At 34.5% G+C, this 27,724-nt stretch overlaps 1 protein-coding gene across 3 annotated transcripts in view; it reads right to left on the bottom strand.

Moving 5' to 3' along the window:
- Positions 1–27,724, bottom strand: part of LOC144442152 (dynein axonemal heavy chain 3-like) — a 97,047-nt gene that overhangs the window by 16,396 nt on the left and 52,927 nt on the right. For 2 of the 3 annotated variants that reach the window (XM_078131422.1, XM_078131428.1), the window contains 26 exons: positions 26,508–26,602; positions 23,846–23,927; positions 23,152–23,290; positions 22,688–22,878; positions 22,016–22,111; positions 21,278–21,469; positions 20,749–20,882; positions 19,954–20,116; positions 19,488–19,670; positions 19,083–19,241; positions 18,251–18,322; positions 17,751–17,951; positions 17,252–17,407; positions 16,577–16,672; positions 15,350–15,454; positions 14,917–15,050; positions 14,261–14,432; positions 13,794–13,880; positions 10,820–10,936; positions 9,877–10,200; positions 9,138–9,242; positions 5,150–5,310; positions 4,297–4,468; positions 3,721–3,846; positions 2,929–3,106; positions 425–658 (listed from right to left, as the gene is read on the bottom strand). In XM_078131422.1, coding sequence (XP_077987548.1) covers positions 425–658; positions 2,929–3,106; positions 3,721–3,846; positions 4,297–4,468; positions 5,150–5,310; positions 9,138–9,242; positions 9,877–10,200; positions 10,820–10,936; positions 13,794–13,880; positions 14,261–14,432; positions 14,917–15,050; positions 15,350–15,454; positions 16,577–16,672; positions 17,252–17,407; positions 17,751–17,951; positions 18,251–18,322; positions 19,083–19,241; positions 19,488–19,670; positions 19,954–20,116; positions 20,749–20,882; positions 21,278–21,469; positions 22,016–22,111; positions 22,688–22,878; positions 23,152–23,290; positions 23,846–23,927; positions 26,508–26,602 — 3,874 coding nt within the window. The remainder of the gene's footprint in view (positions 1–424; positions 659–2,928; positions 3,107–3,720; positions 3,847–4,296; positions 4,469–5,149; positions 5,311–9,137; positions 9,243–9,876; positions 10,201–10,819; positions 10,937–13,793; positions 13,881–14,260; positions 14,433–14,916; positions 15,051–15,349; positions 15,455–16,576; positions 16,673–17,251; positions 17,408–17,750; positions 17,952–18,250; positions 18,323–19,082; positions 19,242–19,487; positions 19,671–19,953; positions 20,117–20,748; positions 20,883–21,277; positions 21,470–22,015; positions 22,112–22,687; positions 22,879–23,151; positions 23,291–23,845; positions 23,928–26,507; positions 26,603–27,724) is intronic. The other variant, XM_078131436.1, reaches the window with a different exon arrangement.

Raw genomic sequence — 27,724 nt, 5'->3', positions numbered from 1 at the left:
AGAAATCTTATATCAATGCTGTACAGCTAGGCTAAAATTTGAATTTAGTATAATGCATTTTATTTGTTCACTGTGTTGCAGAGAAAGAATTCTGGCATGTGTTCTCCTGTATTAGCAATAATGTATACTACTCAGTGTGTGTGTGTGTGTGTGTGTGTGTGTGTGTGTGTGTGTGTGTGTGTGTGTGTGCAGTTTGGTGTAAAGTTTGGTGTAAAGTTGCAGTATTCATGCATACTACTGCATAAATGTGAATGGATTACATTTTTAATTTTGAAGTAACTAATGTGCTGTGCTTGTAAACTACAATGAGTTCTATCCTATCTAGGTTAGTGAGTATCTAAATGATGTATGCATTATGTAATGTATTTTACAACTTGTGAGTAGTAGTAGTAGTAGTGTATACACAATGCAGATATCAACATACTACTAGGGGTGCGTTGTAGAGGGCGGCTGGGTAGTCGGGATTGTTTCATGGAATCTGGTGCTGCAGTAGCAGTAGCAGTAGCAATGCCAGTATCCTCAGTATTGGCGGTGCTTGAGGTAGTGCTGGGGATTGTGGACTCAGGTTCACTTTCAGCAGGTGTGCCATCTTCACGCTGTGAACTCCCTTCATCACTAATATCGTCATCATCAAAAGTTTCCTCACTCCTGTCCTGATCTGATACATTGCTAAAAGTGACTCTAGAGCTCTTACGACTCTTTTGACTTGATCGACTCTCTGCACTGCTTTTTCTAGATATTGCAGTACTTGCACTTTGTTGTCTAGAATCAGCATCAATGTCTGATTTAGTACTGTCCGCTGGAGGAGTGTTCTCCTCGGCAGTAGGTTCAGCAGGCTGTGCTTGCGGTGTTTGTTTACGCAGTTTATCAAAGCCTGCAGTATCTAAAGTGTTGTTTCTGGAGATAGGTTCTATTACTCCTGTGAAAGTTAGCAGAGCAGCCAACAGGCAATAAGAAGATTAGAGAATGAGAAAAGCATTGAGATGGTGATATGAAATAAAAGAGACCAAGAAAGTCAAAGAAAAAAATCTTCAGGCAATAAGACAGAGACATGTCAGAGATAGAAAAAAAAGTAAATCTGTATGCATGAAGTGATTCAACAATCACAGATTTAAAGATGAAATGAGATTGAAATCATGATTAGGAGAGATCCTGAGGTGTGATGCTTTGATCAAGTGAATATGATGTGGGTTCCATGCATTCAGACAGCAAAGAATGCACTAGAAATTGAACAACATGACATGCTGAAATTGTAATCATCAAGCAATATTTGTGATTTATGTTTTAGCTCTATGGCTTTCATTTTCCACAAAGTTTTTAGTCTACAGCTGTAAACCATTTCATTTCTAATTAAATCTCAATTATATTTCCAAAATTTTTCATCATTTTTTGATTCTGTTATTCTGACATTTATAATAGTATCATTATTTGTAATTTGAAATTGGTAGAATTTCACATGGTCAATTCAAGTACAAATACAGTAGCCAGTGATATCTATCATCAAATACTTATTTTACACTGGCTGTCAAATCTAAAATCTGCTTAAGTTAAAAATATTTATCTCAATTATCACTCAGTATAAATATTGCCCATCAAAACATTTTAATAGTGAACATGCACAGAAATTCTCATGTCAAAATGGACTATTTGTAACACTGAGCTAATGAGATTTCAGAATAGTCAAATTTATAACTTGTCCTGATATGTAAAATAATACACACAGCAATTCTGGGTATATGATTGGCTGTTGGTATTGACCTTAAAGGTCATACATCCTGGTCCTAAAACCACCTGTTGAATATCATTGGCATATTTGTGTAAAACAGTTGGCTGAAATCAGTTGATGGTTCAATACCCAATTTTGAATAGTTCTTGCAATGTTTTTGAAGTAAATTTGAGCAAATCATTGGATTTTACCGAGGCAATATAATGTTTTGTACAATAGAAACATTTAGGAAATGTCAACTTTGAGTGTTATCATAATCTTTATATCAATGTGAAATATAATGCATTTACTATTCATCTGACAAGTGATGAATGCATAGATGAAGGGCCATCTTGCATAACAAACACAGTCTGTTGTTATCATAGTGTTAAGCATTGTAGTTCATGGTACTATTGAAAAACGGCATCTCCGGAAATATCTGGTTGAATGATAAATAAATGTGAATCTCCTGAGTGTCTGTACACTCAATAGATTCAAAATGAAAATGAATTAAACAAATATACCCCTTCAAAGGACCAGAAAGTATGAACCCCTTTGGACAATATTAAACAGACCCAAATGGTACAACTAAAAACTAGTAACAATCGAAACAGCAAATAAGTGCTATGGTGCAGCTCACCACCAAGAGTTGGTAACTCTAAACCTATCCAATAGTGCAAAAAAGTGCAGAATAAAACAAGAACATTGTGTTATCGTCTACCAACACTGACAAAAACACTACTGTACAGTAACTATAAATGATTATCACCATCATGCTGTTAGAAATTCTACTGTAAAATGACATCATCTGGTCGTAATAACCAGACAAATGATTAACAAATTGCATATACAACGCATGCTGACACAGCTGCATGCTCACAGACAATATAACATGCTGAATACTGTAAAATACTATATATTTTAATTTCAGTAGGATTTTACTTTCACTATCTTCTGTCCACTAAGCTAGAATTCCACATACAATACTTTCCTCTACACTTCTATATACCTCTTAGATCAGTGAAAAAAGGAATCCATGACATACAGACTTCTTTTTTGATAGTGGAAATAAAATCCCATGATTCAAACATATTCTACAGTATTTGAGTTTGAACATACCACCAGTGTATTATCTATCTACTAATATGACCAAAATCAACACCTCAATTCAGAAAAAATTTAAACTTCAATATTATCTCTCCAAACATCTGGACTAAACTTACCTCTTTCCTCAGCAAATTTTAAGAGTACATTCATAGGATCAGCACCAGGTGAGAGTACAAAGATGAGAGGCGAGGCAAAGTTGGAATCTTGGAAACTCCTCGAGAGGTCAAAGGTCGGTGGTTCAACATATGCCTTACCCATCTTCATAACTATATAGTTTTGTATTGCTGGTGTGATCTGAGAAGAAAAAGGTCAATTAGTAGTGATAATTTCATATCTCTGAGTAGCTGCTTAATTACAGATTTAGTATATACCTAAAACATTTGTAAAAGTCTTCCAAATGTGTTCATGCTGTACTTATTTGGCTGTAAAAATTCAGAATATTTTTTTCAAAGTGAATGAATCACTAAAATAATAGATGCAAATGTTTTGAAATTAGCAACAAAATAACGTAAATTCATTAACATGTTAGCAACTATAGAATCTAATGTCAAAAAAAGGATTGTCCTTTTCCACATAAAACTGACTTCCAACTACACTTAATCTACCTGGTTGAATGAATGTTTAGAAATTTTGTACGAAAGTTGGATAAGAGCTGTATCTTGCATCTAAATTTCTCTACGTTTTGAGATATTCTGATTTTGACCAAGTTGGAAGCCTGAGAGAGAAATGAATACACTGGTAAGTATTATATATTATTTATAAATTATATATTATATATGTAATTATCCTTCCAATCAATCATGATGATGAGGTAGAATCTGTTTCTGATCAAAATAATAATACTTTCAAAGAGATGAAGTTTTTTGAAATATAGAATATTAAAATTTGGGTGATAAATGTAGACATACCTTATCTGGTCTGATAATTCTAAGCACAATAAGTTTCTCTATTGCATTCAGTGTCAGTTCCCATGGCTCTGGAATTTTGTCTTGATGAGGTAATGGTGAATCATAGAGTTCCTTCCAATCTTCAAGCTGCATAGGAAAAAAACGATTGATAACTATATATTGACTAATATGAATAGATAATGATGTGATGAACCACATCATCAGTGTGTGTACTCTAACAATAAACAAACATTTCAAAACATTCAAAATGATAAAGCTGAGGTTTTTTTTTTGAGTCACTACATAGGAAGCAAGAGACGAACAACAAATTTTGGTATGTCACAAGAAATTGCTGACACCTCCAATTGTACAATTCATCACACTCACAATTTTATAGATGTATTTCATACATATACAGCATGTTTCATGTTAGTGTTCATCTATTAAAGTGTAGAACGTGGAGTTTCTTTCTGCATGGCTGTATCAAACAGAGTAAGCAAACACTAATGTGACATGGGCAGTAGATATTTGATGCACTTCTGAGTCAATTATCATTCTTATAGAGAGTCCATTCACTTTCTCTGTATTTACACTTACATTATTTTTGAAGTCTTTCATGAAACCATCAAACTTATCTAAGTCTGATACACGGACAACTTCAGCCCATGATTTTTCTGATAACCATCCTTGTGCAGGATTGGGATATGGATTCTCAAGGGCGACACCCCCTGTTAAGAGGAATCTCCACTCTCTATCATCGATCAAGTCTCTATATTGAGAAAAAAAAGTTGTACAGCCTGAATATTTTCACAACTGGTAGGTTAGGTTCACAATTATTGAAGTTTAAAACCTGCTTTTCAACTAAGTCTTAACATTAAAATGACAGTTAAGGTAAAAAAAAAAAGAAAGAAAAACAATTATAAAACAACCTTTCATGACATTTCAGAAATCTCCTCTTAAACTATGTCTTTAGACTATCTTAATTTAAAACTGAATCTACTATACATGATCAATTTATATTAATTATTATCACTGAAATCTGGTGTAGAGATAGGCAAAAAAATCCTTAGAATTAGAAGTGATATAGTTTCACTTATTTTGTACTACATGTATAAAAAAAAAGTAAATGCCTGGAGATAAAACTTCTTTTCTCACCAACAGCACACTAACACTGCCAGTCACTGACAAAAGCAAGCAAAAGATTGCATGACAGGACTGAGTAAGACCTCTCAGAATATGTATGGATTGGTGGCATAAATGTTATTCATTAATTGAGAACTAATATGTCATCCTTGATTTTGTACATCTCCCCCGGGCTATTGTTAGTATGCAATAATTTGGTTGCAGTTCACAATTTACTCTTAAAATAATAGCTGCACAATCTCAGTCACCATATAGATTTGGTTCAGCATGGGTATAAGTAAGTGTACAGAAGAAAGTTTTGACTTACTTTGATTTCTCAATACCGATACACAGCAGGAAAGAGAAGAGTAGCTTATCTTTCTCAAAGAGTGATCGACACACATTCTGGTAGATACTGTAGGTGAAATGATCATTCAAGTTGGTAATTCTCTCCTCCAAGTCGGGAGATGGCTTGCTCTTAGAGATGGACTGAACAAAAAACAACAAAACTAGCATTATTTCAATGGTTTGAACAAAAGGTGTTGTCACTCGACTGAAAGAAGGATGGCAGGAGTAGAGTCACACAATCAAGTCCATGTTATTGAGTCAGATTTATAAGCAGTAGTTAGTATCAGAGTTGTAGACTTATGCATTGTGAGATGACCTGGTTGTATGGCATGAATTGATGGAAGATCTGATATGAAGGGTGACAATCAAAGAATCTGAAACAGGAATGTCAGTAAATACAAAATGCATATGAAACAATTAAACATAAGATGAAAACATGATGCAAAACATAAAATGAATACATTGTTACAAAAGACACAATTAATGCACAACAAATGAAACATAAAAGAAACATATGACACACAATGTAACACACACATACATACAAATGATACATGTTGGATTTTAATACAACTGCCGACACCATACCATGGACAACTGAATCTGTTACAAACAGGGAAAGTAAACAAATAACACATCACACAGCATGTTGGAAGTGCAGAGACTTATATTACATTTCATCATTTCATAAGAACAGCTGTATGGCCTCTTGACAAACAAATTAGAAGTTCCTCTGTATTTCAAGCATACATAAAGAGGCCATAAAACTGTTCTTATCAAACCATGGAATGTAATACAAGTCTCTGCTGTTTCAACATGCTGTACAAAGTGTTATTAATCCAATTCATTTGTTTACTTTCCTTGTTTGTAACAGGTTCCGTTTGTCCACTGTCTGATGTCGGCAGTTGTAACTGAAATGTGTGATCATGGTTAACCAGACAACTACCCAAAGAGCAGTTATAAAGGCAAAGTAAAATATAAGTTCAAGGATGTATTTTTGGATGAATACAAAATATGAATAGCTTTAATATTTCATTTCAGTTATTGATAGGTCAAGATCACATGAATGAAAGCATATGGGTATGTTTGTAAGAATATACAAAATGCAAAGAAAGTTATCATTGTAAACATGGTCATGCAGTGTAGGTAGAGAAATGATGGCCCAATACCGTTCCAATTTTGTCTAAGAAGATGGAATGAATGTAGTCAGTCAGAGGAGGAAACCTTTTGTGTAGCTAGGGTGGAAATAAAAAGTTGAGGAATTATGACAAGAATATGAACATGATGATGGCAGTGCAGTTATGTATACATGATGTGATATGGTTGAGATACTGGACATATCTTATTATGTAAATCCTAGATCAACACAAATATCAGAATTTACAGAATATGAAAAATTCAATATCTCAAACTCAATACATTATACACAAGGATGTCTCATGTTGTATAACTGAAATGTTCAAATTTAGTTTGCTAAAAAAAATTTTTTTTTCAAATGTCTTGTTGATTTTATGGTTTTCATGATCAATTTGAATGGGACTCAGTAAAGTATGATTATGAGTCAAATTTCTATGAGAATCAACTGACAAGATAACGTACTGCTCTCTTGCATTGACAAATATTTGAGAAAGTTCTTCATTTTGTACAGAAATTATACCCTGATTTAGGTGACAGTCAGTCATACATACATGAGATACCTTGCAATGAAATAACTTGTGATGATGCAAACATAATTCAATGCTGTACATTTAGTACAAACCTCAGTATACAATTAATGACAGAACAGAACTATGTTAACACTCTGAAACAAAAGTGAGGATAGTGGTATATATGTACAAACTTGGACAAAGAAAGACACATACAAACATGATGTGAAGAGTTGATGATATGAGAATGTCAATGTCATATACATGACATCTATTTTATGAAGAAAGTGAAAAGTAAATATTCAGTCATGAAGGTGATGAGGATGTTTATGAGATAAAAAGGATACAAATGTGATAGTGCTTGTGAAAAGGATGATCACATTCAATCTCCATGACGATGATGATGATGACAACAGACAGTTATGGATGTGTTGATTGATGATGACAATGATGATGATGATGATGATGATGATGACGATGATGGTGATGGTGATGGTGATGATGGTGATGGTGGTGATGATGATGATGATGATGATGATGATGAAGATGATGATGATGATGATGGAAGTGGTGGTGATGGTAATGATGATGATGATGATGATAGTCATGACAACAGACAAGTTATGGATGTGTTGATTGATGATGATGATGATGATGATGACGATGATGATGATGATGATGATGATGATGACAGTAATGATGATGATAACAATGATGATAATGATGACAATGAAAAGTGTTGATGATTTTAATTACGATGGTGATATATTTTGTCACGACATCCTTTGCAGGCAAGCAGGCATGATTTAATTACCACACTCTTATTTTTGTTCAAAGTTATCATGGCATGCAAACCACTCATAATTAGATTAAACTGTGATACATTGTAGCACATGCATGTAAACAAAATGTATTACATAATGATACATATACCACTGGGTGTTTGCTGGCGTCAGTGGTAATGTACTACATATGGACAGCAATTAGTGGTTAGTGTTGGTCAGTGTTGTTGTTGACACATGCATAGTGATCTTTAACTTACAGCTGCAGTGTTTGATTCATTATCATCAACATGCTTAGCATGTGCAGAATGTGGCCTTTTATCTGTTTGTGGTCTGGTATCAAGAATGGACTGGAAACAGAAAAATGGATGGCAATATGATGAGGAAGTTTATGTGCAAGTGGCAGGGGTTGGGGTAGGGGGGTAAAGACATGATGATGTACATATTGTGAACTTACAAGCTGAAATAGAAATGCATTTATCATTATCGTTATATTTTATTCTATGTGTGACAAGACATGTATATGAAATGTATGCAATATGTTAATTAATGGTATCAGCTGATAGCAGTCTAGTCCCTTCCATCGATAGTGCCATGTGTTTGACAGTTGATAGTTGTAAGGCATTCATCAACTAACCAGGGAAAATTTGATGAACAGTTGAAATTGAATAACACATAATAATATGTGGAGACCAAATATACCAAATGTAGGTGATACTTATCTAAGAATATGACACTGATAAATCAAGTCAATATATTCTAAACTAGAATCTCTATAAAGGTGGTTGTTTTTATACTATATTTTGGGTCAATTTAAATATACACTAAAACATGAATTTTAGATTTTTTTGTTATCAACAATGTATTGTGGATTGTGAGAAGATTCCATGTATTTGTGTTTACTACATCCATTTATCATGAGTGATTTGATCCTCACTTTGTGTATTGACCTTTCCTGAAGCCATAAGCTATGTACTTGCCAGAAAAAGACCCAGCAGATGAATTGAAAAAGCTAGCAGTAATTAACAGTGGGAATAAATGCAATTGTAAAACTTAATACCAGTACATGAATATGGTGAAAGCATTAAACAAAGTGATATTTTACAAAGCTGATTTGACTTACGTAACAAAATGAACTGAATGAAGACCCAAATAAACTATTTCTGGCCTGCCTGTTGTAGCATTTATCATTAGTAGCCATCAAACATATGTTTGAATAATACTAACGATAACATAGTACTGGAGATACCTTAGTATATATATAAATACATAAATTCAGTAAAAGTCTCATTTGGGATTTTTTCTGATCAAAGAGTACTCTGTACTCTGATAATGTAGGGTGATTTCACTAAATCTAAATTTGACAACCAAGAAAATGTACCAGAAATAAATTGTTTGGGTCTTAAAATGAAAGAGCAACAATGGTGACTGCTACAATGGATGGTTACAAGGAGACTCTGAAATGTTTGTCAACTAGATTTACAGGGAATAGTAGAACTATTGAGAATGAGATGGTTGGTACACATTGATCACTCTATACCTGTAAATATAGGTTGATAAACCAGTTGAGAGAATACTGGTACATGGGATCTATGTTGGCCAGGTCAGATATGGTGAAAAATAACAAGGAGGAATGCTTCGCTACCTGAAAAATAGAATAATGAGATAATGTTAGTGTTTATAGACATTTGGTTATCTTTTAGTACAATAACACTTCATATTCAAACAATCGTATTCATGATTACTAAATTCCAATACAAAGAAACATATTCATCAGATTTGTAAATTATACAGATATTGTACACAATCTGTTCATATAGTAATGTATCATGGTGACCAAAGCTTTGATTAGTCCATCGTTTTCAGACTAAATGTAGGCTAGTTACATATTGCAACATAAAGTCACGATGATCTGTCAAGACTTTTTAAATGTCAGCTTTTCTACACTTCTTCTAGACCATAGCCATTCTACTTAACAATGTTCTACTCTAGTTCAGGTCCTTACAGTATTCACATCATAGTTCTATCATGTATGCTTAACATAGTTGTGCTTTTAGTAATATTTCTGATCTTTTAGTCATTCAAAATGTATAAATTTATATCACTCATCAGAGTACTTCAATTAGTGTTATATCTTTCACTGTGTCACATCAAACAGTTACAAAAACAGCACAATACAACATTCAAACAGTTACAAAAATAGCACAATACAACATTCAAACAGTTACAAAAACAACGCAACACGCTATCAAAACATCACGGCTGTTTTTTCTTCTTACAGGTTTATATCCATTTCTGGTTTCATCAATTTCTTTCTCTGTTGCCTGGGCGATGGCGTCCTTCTCACTGATCTCTTTAGCCAGCTGCTTGCTGGAGGATAATATCTGTATAGCACTCTCGTCCTCTAGGATGTTGCCTTGAGAAGATGATAAAACTTCTAGAATCTTGTCCTCAATTTCTTTGAGTAGTTTTTTATTCTTTGCACTCTCTATGATTAGTTGATTCTTTTTCTCTTCCAGTTCTGGTTTTTCCCTGGCAGCTACTAAGCCAAGGAGTTGATCTTCCAGACCCAATGGAGTGATCATGAAATTTAACAAGGTGACCTGAAAATAAGAAATCCACAATAACCTCATCATACAATAATGGCTGCTATCTTTGATACAGTTTTTGAAACAGAACTATGGTGTTGTTTGGTTGACTTTTAATTCATGAACCTTGTAGGTTTTAACTGTGGTAACACACACATATGTACACAAATAAGAAACCATATTATTTTCAAAATTATCTCAGTGTTTGTAATAATATTCATTTTTTATTTGTACTGGATAGTTTTTTAAGCATATAAATGATCCTTTCCTAAGAAGTCCAGTAAGGGCCATCCCCCATGGGTTTACCAAACAAGTGCATTAATATGGTATTACAATCCAAAGAAAATAATACAACAATAAACAAAACAATAATTGTAAACAGAAAATTATGTATGCAATGTTTCTGCAACAGAGTCTGCTCAGGTGAAAACCTATACATTTTTTGCACTTCAATAGTCACAATGCTGTATTGGAAACATTGCCAATGTATATAGCATTATTTATCCAAGTCTGCCTCCTGTAGTAAGCTTTCTGTTATTCTACATCGATATCAAATCAAGGAGAACTATCATCAGAAAACAATTCAGTAAATGAAAATAAACAAGTTGTTGAGTACTACCAAATTAATGCTTACCTTGACAGAAACTTCTGGTAAATAATGTGGATTTCTAAGTCTTGTTGTAATGTAAAACTTGAAATCACGACTGTACTCTATAACGTTGTCACCTAGTCGGATATAATCCAAGCCATTCTGAAATCAAAGTAAGTTTATAGCATTAACTACACATTTTTTATATCAATGATCTCCCTGATAGAATAGTGCCCATCCAATTAGACTTCTCACCTTCCCGTTCTAAGTATGTTTCAGTCTATATTTTTAGCTTTTTTTTATTTCACACTATAAAGAAACTCTCACAGTTTATCATTACTGTATAATGTATTCTCAAAACTACCAAACCCTTTTCACATTTGAGAACAAATTTACACTTTCTATACCAATCTGGTTTACATCACTTGTTTGGTGTATTTTCTATCAAGCTTTATTTCATCTACATATATTGACGATAGGAAACTACAATTAAAGTAAGAAGCAGCTGGGTCCATGGCTTCTCAAAACTGAACATAATTTTTTCATATATATATAAGAACAGTATCTCTACACTTTCATTGCATCATTTGACATTTTTTAATGACTTTAAAGTAGAATGTGCCTCAGAAATAAACTGTTAGAATTGTTGCTGTTACTTTGTGAGAGGAAAATGGTGGAAGGTGGAAGGTGGGAAGTGGCGATCACTCCAAACAAAACAAACGTCACAACACGATGAATAGAGGTAAATAAGGACATCTAGCCGCTTTCACCACATCGGATTTTAATCAGATTGAGTGACTCTCCAAATTATATTATTATTTCAAAAGGACCAGAAGCAAATTTGCATATGGCAAAAGCTTGGCATGAAGTGATTTTAAGTGAAATTTGTACTGTCTTCTAGGTGCATTCTTCCATGACAGCAAATACTCAGTGAATAATGCAAGGACATTGATAACAATAAAAATGAAAATTCCTACCATACACTGATAAATGAATAAGTTATGCAAAGTATACAGATAATAAGTAAATATATATATAAAAAAAAAAACAATAAGCAAAATATCAAAGTCACCACATCAAAATGTAAAAGTTGTCAATCAACAACATGCGTTTGATAAGTTTGGGGTAATGACCACTAAAGGGAAGCTTGGGTACACAGAAAAGGTTGAGATCTAGTCTTGAATGACCAGTTCGATAAGAGAACAGGGAACTAGTAGTACTCCTGAATGACCAGATGACAAGGATAGTTGGGAGAAACATATCAACATTATTCAGAGAACTCTATAAGGTAGCATTCCAGTAAGAGCTGGCATGGGGGTGGGGTGGGGTGGGGTTTGGGGCAACATTCTGTATGTACCAAGCTATGGTAACATTCACAATTCAGGAATACAACAGGGTTGCAAACCAAGATGGTTTGGTATGAACATTCAAGTTTGTACGGTATTAATATGGACAGCACTGCATGGGTTTCATCAAATCAAACACAATATCAACATGCAGACCTTACTTTTAAAAAGACTTGAAAATGTTGGACACAAAACATGAACCTGTCCAACATTTCTATACACCTTTTATACATGAACAACATTCATAAACTTGGGTAAGATATTGTATAACTCTCACTTCTGGCTTAAAGATACAAGGAAGAACAGACAAACAGAACACTGCTGCCATATATATATATAGATCATTACTAACACTCAAGAAGCCAAGCATTACAGGACAGCATAATGACACATTCAAGAACCAAGCAACTGCCAATAGTACAATATTTAAACACTAAAAGACTGGAAACACATACAATACCAAGTACCAGTCAAACCACATGATAACAATGTTGAAGATGAACAATGTGTTGTGCTTTGAATGTCATATGAGTCTGTGCTATGAAATGAATGTTTCTGTGCCATGTTTATGACTGCATGCTAATGAAGTGTATTGATAGTGATGCAAAGATGTCAGGGATAGACACAGCTGTCAATCACAGTACCAAAATTATTCATTATTACCATGGTAACACTTTGATGTATGCCATGCAGTTCATTTGTTTGTGTGGTATAGTCAGATCCACTAGCAGTTTCAGTGAAGCTATGCTGCAACATCAGAATAACATATATAGTGCTACAATGTGATACAATGTTATACAATGTAACAACAGGATGGGAACTCCTTTATCCTTGGGATGTGATAACAGTGTTATGATGACAACAGGATGGTGTGTGATGTCAATGACACACCTTACCACAGGACACACTATGAATTATAAGTGATATGATACTGAGGGGGGAGACAGTGTCCACATGAATCGTTTGTGTTTTACAGCAATTTGGTGAATTGTGTCCGTTTACTCACTGAAACCATGTTAACCTGTTCAGCAGTGGTTTGATCCTGAGAGTCAGGGTCATTGGGTGGTCCCTGTAAGAAGATCTATTGTGTTAGGTGTACCTACAGTGATTTCAATACAATGGCATACATTCACAGCTCATCGGAATAACATGTTTCTTCACTCCACTGTACTGGACATCTCTCTTTTCCAACACCAGGGAGGAAAGTGAATCCTTGCCATCATGCAGTGTATTTCACATGTGAAGCAACAACTCGTTGGAAAGTTACTTTCAGTGATCAGCCAGCATAATCTTATATTTAAACTCAATTTGAAAGTATTTACTTCCCGTGCCCTGTGTAACACTGTGTATCATTAAAGTGGGTTGACTCATGCAGCATAGTGCTTGACAAGAGAATTTCATCAAGACCCTAGCATACATTCATTCATTCATGATACAAACAAAGAGAACACTTAAGATGACAGCCATTTTTTTGATATTAGCATTTTAAGCTTTGCCATCATTTGCATCAGATATACAGCCTTATCGTGACCAACCAGTAATTACAGCTGCAGCTTTCATACTAGCTGAAGTAAGCCCATATCCCATGCATTGGCAAGTTAAACACCACTGCACAATTCACTGATTTGTGTTGTGATCTGAGGATAGCTTTCCTATAAAACTACTCATCTTACCTGTTTGAAAGTTTGTTTTAACAACAAAGGTTCCAACACAGCATCTAATTCCTCAGCAATGTTTTCCAATAGGCATGGTTGACCAAACTAAGTGACAACAAACAGACCAAGTCAAGATTGAGAGGTAGAACATAGAAAACATAAACTGGTGAATGTGTATTTTAGCCTTGTGATGTTGTACTATGATAATGTGATTTTGCACTGAAATACCAGTAGTCTGTGATTTGCTAAGTACAACATGAATACCGTGCATACAATCCTTGGAATCTTCAATTATTATGATTGATTATAAATACCATACTTTTGGAATTAAAGACTACAGATGAACTAATTCACATAAGTTATGGATTTGACAGGGCAATAGATTGTGTTTTGTTCTTAATTCAATCACAAAGGCAAGAAATTTAAACAAATTGTAACATCATCTAGAGCTGCAAGTGTATAGAATATTAAATGTTTGTGGTTACCTGTAGACAGTTTTCTAGTGTCCTTGTGTAGTTTGGATCTGATAATTTGATGACTTGTAGTTTGTTAGGTTTCTCCTTATTCTTGATCCATTTATTAGCTTGACCTTGTGGGTCAATCATCAATGGCCATCGGTTAGCATACATCACAATGATGGCATTGTCAATGGAGAAACTGTCATATAAAAAACAACACATTTATTAATTTACTTGGTTCACAGTCCCTCTGTCACTGATAGAAGGATAGAGGGACAGTCTGATTTTGCTTTTTTGGTTTTTCTCATCATCAAACCTTTTAGATTTCATCTTTCAATATTCTCTACCAAAGATATGACATCCATAATCTAAAGTAAGCCCTATCTCCTTTTCTTCTAAATGGAAACATTTGCTAAGAATATCTTTGTAATCAAATTCACCCATTATGTACCAGTAGCAGAAAAGGGAATTCATTCAAGTGGCTAAAACATACTACCCCGGAGTACATGTAAAATTAGGATTGGTGACACTTTTGCTCTACTCAAATCCCTTGGTGAGTAACATATAGCTGCTGACCACGTGTGCGAGTAGCTCACAAACTAAATACAAGGCATAAATGTAGAAACCACTACATGATCTACTCAGTAATGCAATAAAATATAAGTTGAAGTGAGTGAGCTTACTTGTCCACAGGAAGACCAGCTAGTATCCAATCTCTGGTTTTGACAGGATCACCCAGAGTATTCATAAGTGTGAACTCTTCAGATACAGGGATTCCTTTATCATTACACATAATATACCACTCTTTCAGACAGTCCTGTGGGAAAACATGGAAGTGGTTCAATCATTTGAATTGTAGACAGGGCAGTGATGAATTTAAATCTTGGTACTGGTAACACAAAGTAGTAGGTATATGTTGAAAGTACCTTCCACTATGAACGTCAGATCATGATCATAGCACTGTATGATTATTGCCCCCACTGGCACAAACCTATATTTGCACAACAGCCTTCATATAACTTGGTCAACTCTGTGTGAGGCATACAATTCATTGCATATCCTCTGTAATCACATAGAATTAAAGCACTGACAGGGAATACTTGAGATAAAACTTACCTGTCTGAATGATAATGTAAATGCTCCTAAATATGCAACAACAGCAGCTGACAATAATACGTCACCTACAATGTTATGATATGTAATCGTCAATTCCTCGGTTAGCTGAAAATATCAAATAGAAAAAAATACAATGTTAGCAATACTTGGATGTTATTTGGTGAAAAAATGGTAATGGTCCCTGATGAACAACATCATGGTTCTAAAGGCCTACTTTGGATTAGGACTAAACTTTAGATGTAAGAACATTTGCCTGGCAGAACTATAGAAAATGCTGGTCCAGACCAAAGACTGATCCCATGTAATCTGTTTGGCTCCATTGACAAGATATAACACTAATGTGATGACCTGGGATTGAGACATGGCCCTTTAAAAGGAGTCAGGCACTCATATAGCCAGATCTGTATTACTAATTACACAGTATTAAATCACTGCTTAACCAGAAGAAAAGACAACCATACTGGGTTAACATTGCATTATGACACTGTTTTATATATTTTAGAAGCATGTTTTATATCATCATACCACAAGCAGGCCAAGTTTAATGCATTCAAACACAAAATATGAGATTTATACCCTGGTCACTCTATGCCAACACAACAAGTGTCCATGTCATCCAATCTGTGGTGTTTAAAATATATCCTCAAAAACGTTTACAGTTGACAATACTCTTCCTGGTTTTTAATACACAACACTTTTATAGATAGAATTCTATTATTCCTCAATATTTGTCTTCACTTAGCTGGAAAATACTTGTGACCCAAGGGTTTTGTCACCATTTGTCTTAGACTCAAAGTGACAAGGCCCCTTAGGTTACCTGTATTTCCTAGGCTGATGGAAGAAAACAATTGATGAATATTTACTAATCATTATGTACCATAGCTTTCATTCACCATAATCACTCTTACATTTCCTTTCATGCCAAACACACAATGGAGAGGGTGTGCCTGGGCACAGTGTGTAATATTTACCAAAAACAAAACTTGTTAAAATGAAAGTACTGGGCCCTTGCTTGCATGAGGGCGCTAATGCAGGTAAATACGATACCTGCATAGTAATGATATTTACATGAAAATAGAAGAACATACCAAATATCATCTAACTAAAAGTTATCTGTAACTTTTGTTTTTCTGTATGAAAACAGCAGCACTCAATAAAAGCATTAGGTTTCATCAATACAAAGTGAGCGAAAATAGCTATGGTACTTGAAGTAGGTTGAGATATTACCTGGGTCCATCTTTCTCTTTCACCTCCAAGTCCAGTTATTAGTTTCTCAGCACGAATCAATTTGAGTCGAGTCTGTTCTATCTGGTTTTCAAGGTTCTGTGAATAATCAATATTACAAAGTGAACACCCATTTTCCAACAGTTGGAAGATTGGAGTTACTGACTAGAACTGCTGTTGAAAAAAAGTGAATAATAGTAATACTGAGGTACATGAGTGATGTTTTAATTCTAAATTTTAATCAAATTGGTCTTAAAAATATAATGTACATCAATCAGATGGGCTTGTATGAAAATATGCTACATTTTGTTTGATTAAACTTTGCAGTCAAAGAAGTGTCACGAAAGTGTGTGCCACATTAGGAAAGGTAAGGGCTAAAATTACATGGCAGTACATGAAGAAGTACACAAAATGTGGCTAAAACAACTCCATGAGTTCCTAAAAGTTACATCATTGGAAATAAAGCTTGTAGATTATTTCAACAACTTGAGAATACAACAAACTTTTCTCATGAAACATTGGGAAAAGACGATCACAGTCAGGAGACTATAACACTCAACTATCATAGGCTCTCACTTCTGGTCCAATAGCACCTTCAGAACAGCACTCCTAGTGGCCAAACTATGCAATCTTTTGTTTTTCTGGTGACTGACAATATGGCACACTGGAAAACCTTACCTTTTTCTCTCTCTTCTTCTCCATAAAATGGTCATTGAGACCATCCAGTTTGTCAGTCACTTCTTTCAGTGCTGCTCTTTTCTCATTCAAATTACTCAACAGACCTCCTAATTGAGATTCAGCTTCTTGAAGTTTGGCTTTCTTTGGAGCCACAATCTATGGTAAGAAAATTTGATGAAGTTTACACATGAAATGCTTGGCAGGACTTGAATTCATTTGTGAATGTTAGCAATTATGAAAAGAGATCATACAACTGTTCCTATCAACTAGGGAAGAGTAGTACAATTTGCATGCTGAGCCAAGTGTTATTAATCCTATTCATTTCCCTGTTTTTGTAACAAGTCCAGGTTGTTACCCCCTTGCTTGACTAAAGTTGTATGGGGGGGGGGGGGGGGGGGGGGCAAACCTGGTATAAAGAAATCTTGCTTTCTGAGCTTATGTGACATACAGAGACAGTTCTTCTTGTTGGGGAGAATGATTTACATTGGTAGAGACTTACCTTGGCGACTCTGTCATATACTTCAATAGCTAGCACCCATTTACACATGCCTTCACACGCTGAAGATACATGCTTGATTACTTGGGGATCAAAGTCAGGGTTGCTAATGTACCTATCTCTGATCTTCTTCATATAGCTTTCTGCTATTGTGTCTTTATCAAAACTCTTGAGATGTTCCAAAAATTTCATGTCACCGAGCATCTGACATAAATGATAGAAACAAAAATATTCAACAATAAACTTAGCATATCTGTCAGCTTGTTGGTCAAGTAGCACACTAGTTATGGCTAAATAATAATGCTGTGAGAAGAAGAATTTATAAATTACTAGTAGTTGATGTGCTATTGCAAAATATATGTCACAGCTGATGTGTTCTTTGCCTTCTAGTTATGATTTCATTGATACAGCATTAGTTTCATAAAACATTATGTAAATTGATGCAAAGAAAGGAAATAACATTTGACACATATATCATATGGTATTTTTTTGTTTACTGTTACCTTTTTGGCTGCAGGCCAGTAATCCTCGTAGGGTTTACCTTGCTCGTTGACTTTCTTGTCTGGTTTGATACCCTAAAATCAAGATAAAACATGGTATGGTGAGAGTCTTAAAAAATGCAGCAGTTGCCTTTTCTAGGTATATCACCAGAAGTTTAAGATATATAAGATTACTTACTGATAAGATATGTTTGAAAGGAATGTCACTGTTGCTTAATTTTCAGTAATTTTAAAATTTTGTAATGTACAGAATAAAATTATGCCTATTAGAGTAGAAGCTTGCTAGTTATGGTAACCTTACTTGAATCAATGGTATTAAGATTTTAAACTGGATCTCATAGGGGTGCAATTATGATACACATAATACTCTTGGAATGGTGGAATTTCAATGTTTATAAACATGGCTTACAAAGTGAATGTCTTCAGGAAAGTGTCATACTAGTATTACTACAGAAATGTGCTATCAGCAAACAAAACTAGACACACTAAAACTATTGCATGTGATAGATTTACATAAGTAGGTGTTAGCCGTGCCTTGGTCACATGGATATAATCACCCTGTTTAAATCAAGATAGTGTGGCATGTATTGACTCTCAACAATAAATTACTATCAGAAATGCCAAGCTACTGTGAGAGTAACGACATCAACATCCATTGATAACTTGTACCAACATGTCACAATAACAGTTTTACAGGTAGTTTGAGTCTGTGTTAGCTTTCCCCCTACAGTTGATCTGCCACTGTTATAAGCCAACTTTGTATTTTGCTTTGTGTGGCCAAACACTATAATTTTGAATTCAATAACTGTCCAAACACACTATTTTTTTTACTTACCCTAAGTATACAGATAGCCTCCATGACAATCTTGACACCATTAGGTGGGTTAGTCATGGTCTTCACCAATGTAATATCTTGCTGTTTCAGTGTATCTAAAGCTTGAATAGCAGCATTCATAGCTGGCATGGCTACCGAAAGATTTTGTTCACATTCATCCTACCAAAACACAAGCAGATCTTATTACAGCAAACATTTATTTTAAGAATTCCTAGAATTTTCCTCTGTGAAAACATGTGTAAATAACCAGATATGTTGTTTGTGAGAGACTTACAAAAATTTCAAAAACCCTACCAGCAGGATGGAAACCTTTTTGATTACCAATCAACCAGTATGTTCGGTTTTCAGGCAACTACAAGAGCGCCCCCATGTGGCCACAATTGACAAATATCCGTCAGAAAATACCTTGATAGCCTGTGCCTCTTGTGCTGCATCATTAGCTACTTTCTCTTCTGCCTCTACAACTTTCTTGACAGCTTCAACTTCTGTAGTTTCTTCAGCGATTATTTTAATCAACTTTTCTGTTTCTTTGTTAGTTACTATCAGTTGTGGTTGTAATGCTGTCAATTCTTCTTGCATCACGGCAATCTAGGATCAAAATGAAATAAAAAGAATTTCAAGCTTAAATTGTTGTTATTGTGAGATATTTTATACATCAGCTTGGAAATGAGCTCAAATTTCCGATATATTTGGTTTGAAAACATTCCCTTGTGGTTGTGTTCATGACAGCTTTGTTGTCTGTCAGACATTTTTTGAGGATTTTCATTCAACATATTTAGGGATATGTAATACTGCAGTCCTTGATTTCAAAACACATTTTAAACTGTAAAGGTATATAAACATGGCACTAAGACATTTTTTTTGTTTTTACCTGTGATGCTGCGAAGTCTAGTTTCTCTAAACCAACTACATATCTGTTCTTCTGTGTCAATATCTCCAATCTTTTCATATTCATCAAGTTCTTGAATGTTTTAATCAATTCAAGATATGAGGTAGGGGTCACATAATTACGTCGTCTCAAAACACCATAAAAACTGAAGAAAATAAAACATTAATCAATCAATCAATCAATCAATCAATCAATCAATCAATCAATCAATCAATCAATCAAAAGAATTTAGTATATTGCCAAAATCCAATTTGACATAATGTTCTATGGTGCTGAACAGGAAGAATAGTAGATCAATGTAAAAAGAAAATCATACAAACTGTCATTCAATCATCAACCAATCAATCAATCAATCAATCAATCAATCAGTCTATGATCAATCACTCGACTGACCAACCGGCCATTTCATGAAGCTCCAGACATCAAAACATTGTTCTGCTCAATGGTTCTGGGTGGTTAATCCCTATTTTCTTGCATATATGCACACTTTCGGTTTGGTCTTCAAAAGTTTTACATTTATAACAGGTCATTACTAGCCAGCGGGGGAATTCAAGAATACAACATTCTAGAGGGGAAATTCTGGAATAAAGCGTTCCAGTGGAAGGAATTTTGGAATAAAACATTCCACAATGTCAACTTTATAATATTATTCACATTGATATTTTCTGGGGTTTTCCCTACAAATAATGAATTGAAACTGTGCCTTTGAAACTTTGTAGAGTTTATTAGATGTGTGATGTAGAAACATGACTTGATTGATAAACACAAATCACTTACCTGTCTGATAATGCTCTAACACTTTCATGGAAGTGTTTACACATAACTACTACTTCCTTTCTTACTTCATCTGTCATTTCTACATCATCAAGGAATTTGTGAGCTACTCTTTCTAATGCGTCTTCTGGCCAGGCCTGCAATGACATCAAAATAAAACATCTTGTTTCTCAGTCAAGTCACACAAATACATCATACATTACACCTGACATCAAACTTCACACAATTTTCTAGATTTGAACATTGTGTGTGATGTTTGATGTGCAGTATACATCAAATTGAAAAAAAAAATAGTCAGGATATAATCTACTGTTGGCTTTTATTATTACTGTTCAGATACAAAATTATATTTGAAACATGCTTCTGAAAGTATGGCCATCTTTGAGCAGACGTATACATTAAACTTGTACTTGATTGTCAAGTTAAAGTGTGCTTGATACATACTAAACTGCTATTTCGCCAATTTTTTATGTGGCAAAATAAAATTTTACAGTAGATTTTGGGTTTGGAAGGAGTGTAATGGTACACTTACCTTAAACCAATCTATAGTACAGCAATTGATCAGGGAAGGGAACATTCTAAGTCTATTTCTGAAGGCATCACCTATAGGACTGAAGGTGAGCACAATGTGAAGGTGACGTCGAACTCTCTCTATAAATTTATTGTACATGTTCAAAGGTGTTGCTTCAATCTTAGCATTCTCTGCTTGAGATAATTGTTGCATCTACAAAACAAAATAAAATGAATATTGATTATAATCAGTTTCTACCACTACTTCTTAGAAGGACTGAATATATTCCAATATTTCCTGCAGCCTTCAACAGATCAATATTATATACTCATACAGATTTACTACAAAAGAGCTGATATGGGGTTTCATCTATTGCTGTGTTACAGTGTTTGTGTGTTGGGTATAATAAACAGTTTGTTCATCTTATACACCATTGCTGCATAGCAAGTTCTTGTGACGTCCCAAAATTTGGTGTTCTCTATTCTTTACTATGTGGTGACTGACAAGAAACCATTCACATGTATCCCCATTTTGACCTACAACAAAATATTTTATCTGTTACTATAAAAGGGCTGACACATCAATTTTTTGAGACATCAGCATTAGTGATATCAAAACACTAAATGTTGGCCAATTCTTGTAACAACTGATTTAGACAGAACTTTACTACTAAACAACAAACTAATCTGATTATACGATTAATAAAATACATTGACAAGAAAAGAGATATAATAATCAGAAGTATTACTGCTTTATTACCTTTTCAATCAGTTCCAATCTCTCTTCATTTTCATACAAGTTTGGAATATCACCTGTATTTAACATCATGTTTATATCTTCCAAGAAGGATATATCCTGAGAGACAGAAATCAAAACAGATTTTTAAAACTGAAAGAGTGTATGAGAAGTAAAGTTACTTTACAATGCATAGACTCTGAACAAAAAGAATCATCCTCTATAATCGTTATAGCTCCATTCATAAGACAGGGGCTATTGTGGGAACCTGGGATTCAAACATGGAGCCTTAAACTTCAATAGGCCTTTCCAAAATTTGCCATGGTGGCGCTCTACTTCCTGTCTGTGTGTACCTTGGGGGTATACATGTATAGGTTGCTCAGTTAATCAAATAGAGCACTCTTGCTTTCCTCAATGTCTGAATAATGCGAAAAACATCCCTGATTTACACTTCTACAGAATATAAGGAACAAAGCTCTTAAGAAACAGTACTATGAGGTGGTGATACCCCCAATTTGAGCAAGGGCGCTGTATTCTCAATTTCCTGTTTGCAGTCTGCAATGGCGTATTGAATTCTCTATTGATAGTATCTGATGTCACTTGATCTAAGTACCTTGAGACAAGTCTAATTCTTCTGGAGTTGTTTTGAGAAGTTATGACAATTAAGATGACACTGAGACAACTTGACATCTTTACCTTGATTTGATGATCACCAAAGAGAAAAACTGTTGAGTTTCCTTCATCTCCAGCTTTACGTAATAAATCCTTTAGGTCATCTTTCCAATCATTAATAGTGTAATTTTTACTAATCTCAATGGTAAAGACGTCGTAGTCTGCCATGAATGCAGCTAACCTGGTGGCACTCGATCTACCACTTCCACCAATACCTATGAACAAAATAACACATTGAACTGTTACAATCTCAATGGTAAAGATATCGTAGCTTGCCATGAATGCAGCTAACTCGATCTACCACTTCCACCAATACCTATGAACAAAATAACACATTGAACTGTTACAATCTCAATGGTAAAGATATCATAGCTTGCCATAAATGCAGCTAACTCGATCTACCACTTCCACCAATCCCTGCAGATAAATCAAACGTTCAGCTTTCACAATCTCAACACTATGATTTCAAAACAAATGACATTACTCACCGACAAGAAGAAGATGGCCGTTAGGCTGTTTAAGTACACGGCTGATTCTAGAGATGTGTTCTATAGCAAATCTAAACATGACCAGGTCCATTGGTGCCTTAGTCATTAAGTTATATTCTTCTAGATAGCGCTCAATAGTCTGGGGAAGATAAAACACAGATAAAGGAATCAAAATGACAAATTAAAATTGCTGAATCAGTCAAAATATTGCAAAATTCTATATTCCATACGTTTAGTTTATTATTATGGGTTCAACTAGTGAACGGAGGGTCCCAGGTTTGAATCCCAGCTCTGGCCAATTTTTCTCCTTCTCGTTTATTACATTTGGTGATGAGGACAGGATGGGCATGCATTGGCATATGGCAGCTGTAGTGTTCACAGTGTTGGGGTTTGTGGTTTGAGTGGGTTTCCCAAAGTTGAGATGGGAGGAGAGTGTAGTAGAGTTGGTGGACATAGGCCTTGGTAGCACAGTTGGTAATGCATCCATTTAGTAATTGAAGAGTCCTGGCTGTGGCCAACTTTCACTTTCTCGTTTACTACACTTTTAATATCCACTGTTATCAATAGATCACTTGATTGACAATTTGTATTAACAAATGCTGTTTATAGACACTTTGCGAGAATACACATAACTCTCCGGCACAGAATCAAAATAGCTAGACTAAGTCTAAGAGAGAAATTCAAAGAGTTTTACCTCTCTCAGTTCCTCCATGTCAGTAATCTCATCATACAGTTTCTCTTCATCTTTGCCATTGAGATAGTCGCCGAAAAACAAGCTGTGTGAGGAAAAAATACACAAATGTCATTTAATACACTGAACTTATAATGTAAAATCATAGACCCTACACATGTAGGTAAAATGTTGGAGAATACATGTCTTACCTACATCAAAGTTGATGTAATGTTTTAACTCCTGCCAAGCTTATCATTTGTCAAGTGGGTGTTTTAGTATTAATATCGGTAAAATGTATACTGCCCTCCTGTTATTTTATCCACTATTCACTAACATACAGGATCGGAATTGATGAACATTTTACCAGATATTCTTGCTCTGTTGTTGAGATTTCAATGACTTGGATAAAATACTGTTACCTCTGTTATTTATACAATGAAATGTATGTGAAACTTTTCTAATATTTGTGTCTGATCTATTTTTGCATGTCATAGAATGTACACCAATTCACATGATATATTTGACTACAGTATTCAGATATAAAAGGTAAAAATAAGTCCAGCTGGTGATTAGAGGTTGTACACACAAGACAGATATCACTGTATATCATTCCTGTAATGAACCCAAGGAATTGGGAAAGTAACTTTCACATTGTAGTCATGTTTTTACATCTATTATTGTGTATGCATGCACATGCTGAGTACTTGTAACTTTCAATTGTTAAAGATTCCTTGAACACTCTAGTGCAGAAAGCTGGTCCCAGGTGCAATACAAAGATAAGAATATTAGTCATATTTTTATACATTTTGAGATCTAACAGAAGAGAGTTATATCTACTGTACAATTTATACATGGCAAAAGTAAAGTTTGATTTTTTTTTTCAAATCACAGCATATCAGTAGACCCATGCAACCATGCAGAAAGATGACCGTGTTCTATTACATGCACATCAAAACATGCTGAACAGGAAATTTCATCAGTTTCATATGAAATAACACAGCAAAAAATGCAAGTAAGACAAACAGTGTTTACAGCACTCTATGATGCGAATGCACAAGTGATGTCAGTTCAATCATGAAGTGACAGTAAAGCTGAAATGCTATTTCACTGTTGAAGAAATTGAATTGCATGGAACGTGATGATTGGCGATTTGCTGAAGCTCTGTATAACAGCTTTACTGGTAACTACAGATGTATGCACAGGCATCTTCAATATAAATTCAAACCTAGTCAAAATCTTCTTATGTCAGAAAAATAATTTTGAACACGAATCTAGTAATATGGTCAGCATCTGTATATTTACAAGTAATATCAAACTGAAACAAGCAGAACACTAAAAAATGACTTGCGTCTTGAAAACAGCACACACATATAATTAAAAAGCGAAGTCATAAAGTTAAACTATCATAAAATAAATGTGTCATTAGGAGCTCCAAATAACACACACATAAATTAAAATTGTATAACAAATATTAACAACAAATCTGTGTCACACAGATAACGCAAACATGAATCGAAATTGTAAAATATTAATTAAATGATAAATCATATTGTGACAAAACAAACTCCCAAACACAGCACCCTTTATAACACCGGTTTACAAATTATACCTTCTAAGATCTTCATCGGCGACGTCTCTAATGGTATCAATTTTGAACATTTTCATAGCGCTAAAGTTAAAAGTCATGCAGAAAAAATGGATGGATGAAATGAAAAAAATGATGGGTATTGCCTGGGTTATTTTTCTTACTGTTAATTTATTTTATTAAAATGAGAAGCAGGAAAAACAAACCAAAGAGAAAGTCAAAGTGAACAGATGTGAAGTTAAGAACACTGAGTGATTGAAGATTTTGTTACTTGATGTTATGTTGTAATAAAAAAGAAAGGCCACACAAATCCCAAACTTTTGACAAAAATATTTTAAGTTTGTATATTTACTGTCAACTCTCTAGTTTACATGATTAAGTATAACAACACATTACTTAGCTGTAGACAAAGTCAAGTGGTACTATAGAATATACAGGTGGAACAAACTTCAAAAGTTTAAAGTTGATAACGATTTCTTTTGTAAATAACAAGAGTTTTGCTAACACACACCCATTAGCAAGTCAAATTTTTTACTGAGTGGCATTTATCAATAGTGGAGAAATTATGAAAAGGAGGGAGTGTTATAACTTCAAACAAACCAAGGAGTATGTTCACTCTCTGAGCTTTTTTTCAGAACTCAAAATAAAGAAAAAAATATATACCCTGCACTTCCTTCTCTGTGAAAGAAATAATTGATAGTTTATGGTGAGAACGGTGGTGGGTGAAATGATAACAACATGCAACGGGAGCTACTGAAATGTAGTTAAGTGTAAAGATATAATGGGATGGTATGGTATGGTATAGGGTGGGTATAGAATAGCAATGGTTACTCAGTGGATGATGCAAATTAAACATTATATGTTCTAACTCTGCTCTTGTCTTTACTCTGACCCTAACCCCAACACCTTAGCTTGAATACAACATGTATCTATTGTGCAGACAGTCCACTGCAGTATTCTTTACTTGGTAGTTGAGGTACATAGAATGTCGAGCTGAAAACAATACATTTACAGTTTTCTGACACATACCCTTAGTTGGGTTGTAAAGTTTCCTTGAACTTGTTCATAAACCGACACAGATGTAGTGTCTGATCTTACCTTCTAATATTGTCATCTGCCAGATCTTTACCTGGGGTTAACAAATGTGCAAATACACTGTTCAATTTCTCCTTAAACTGGCCTTGTACTACATGCTGCAAATACAAACAAGATTAAAAGGAAAATATGATGAATGGATGCCATGGTAGCTGTCTTTTCCCAGTGTGTTGTATTTGATTTTATTGATTAATAATACACCATGCTCAACAATCACAATAATTGTGCTTAAAGGCCTGGGTTTCAATCCCAGGTTCTCATATTAGTGGAGCCATAGGGATTACGTAGGGCCATTTTTTGTTTCTATAAGTCTGCCACACAACTGTTTTTCACACCTACGCCTAGATTTAATCCTAAACCAAACTGAAGTGGGCCTTTAGAACTATTTAGTGTTGTTATTACAGGTATATGATATGATGACAGACACTATACTGTGTAAACAATCACTGTTGTGGTCTCTTTTATTCTTATATTTTTGGGGGAGGGGGAGACATTGAAATGTAATCTATCATGATGTCTACAAATCAACACCATATGTTGTGTCTTTAGGGCTATCCTTGTCTACATTGTGTGTATGTATAGGATAACAGTATGTCCTTTTATTTGATCATAATGTGAGGTATTGTTAATACCTTTGAAGCACATCATGCTCATGATTGATTGTATTCTTTTATCAAAAACAACACTTTAAACAAAAGAGTAAATCAAGATCACGATTGTTTACCTTCTTTTTGGGGGAGATGAGTATGATTTATCACAATCCTGGTGTTTACAACTAAAACCACCCTTTGTGTCATTTATTTAGAGCCATCTTGTACAAGATAACATATAAATCAAGCAAATGTCCTTTTATGTGGCTGTGATGTGAGGTATTTACTTAAGGCATGTCTTGCTTTATACTTATACACGGCAATGTAAATTGACTCCTTATTCAAATATAGAAAAGTGCTGAGTCATACACAGATTTTCAGTAACACAGTACAGTTGTTGTTAAATAGGAGTTGTTGACTACAGCAAACTATACTTTGCTCTTTGAATTAGTTCTAGCAATTATTCTATACACATACAGACACACAAGATTCTACAGATTTCTATATTGTATGCATGCTATGTGGAACTGATAATGCATTTCTTTAATCATAAAGAAGTGACGGTAATAAATTTGCTTTGTTTTCATATTATAGACAACGGCTATTTCTAGTTTGTTAGGTTGTTATGGA

Source organism: Glandiceps talaboti, chromosome 1, assembly GCF_964340395.1.
Source record: "Glandiceps talaboti chromosome 1, keGlaTala1.1, whole genome shotgun sequence".
Classification (NCBI taxonomy): domain Eukaryota; kingdom Metazoa; phylum Hemichordata; class Enteropneusta; family Spengelidae; genus Glandiceps; species Glandiceps talaboti.
The sequence above is the reverse complement of the archived record's forward strand: the minus strand, read 5'-3'. Positions and strand labels throughout refer to the sequence as shown.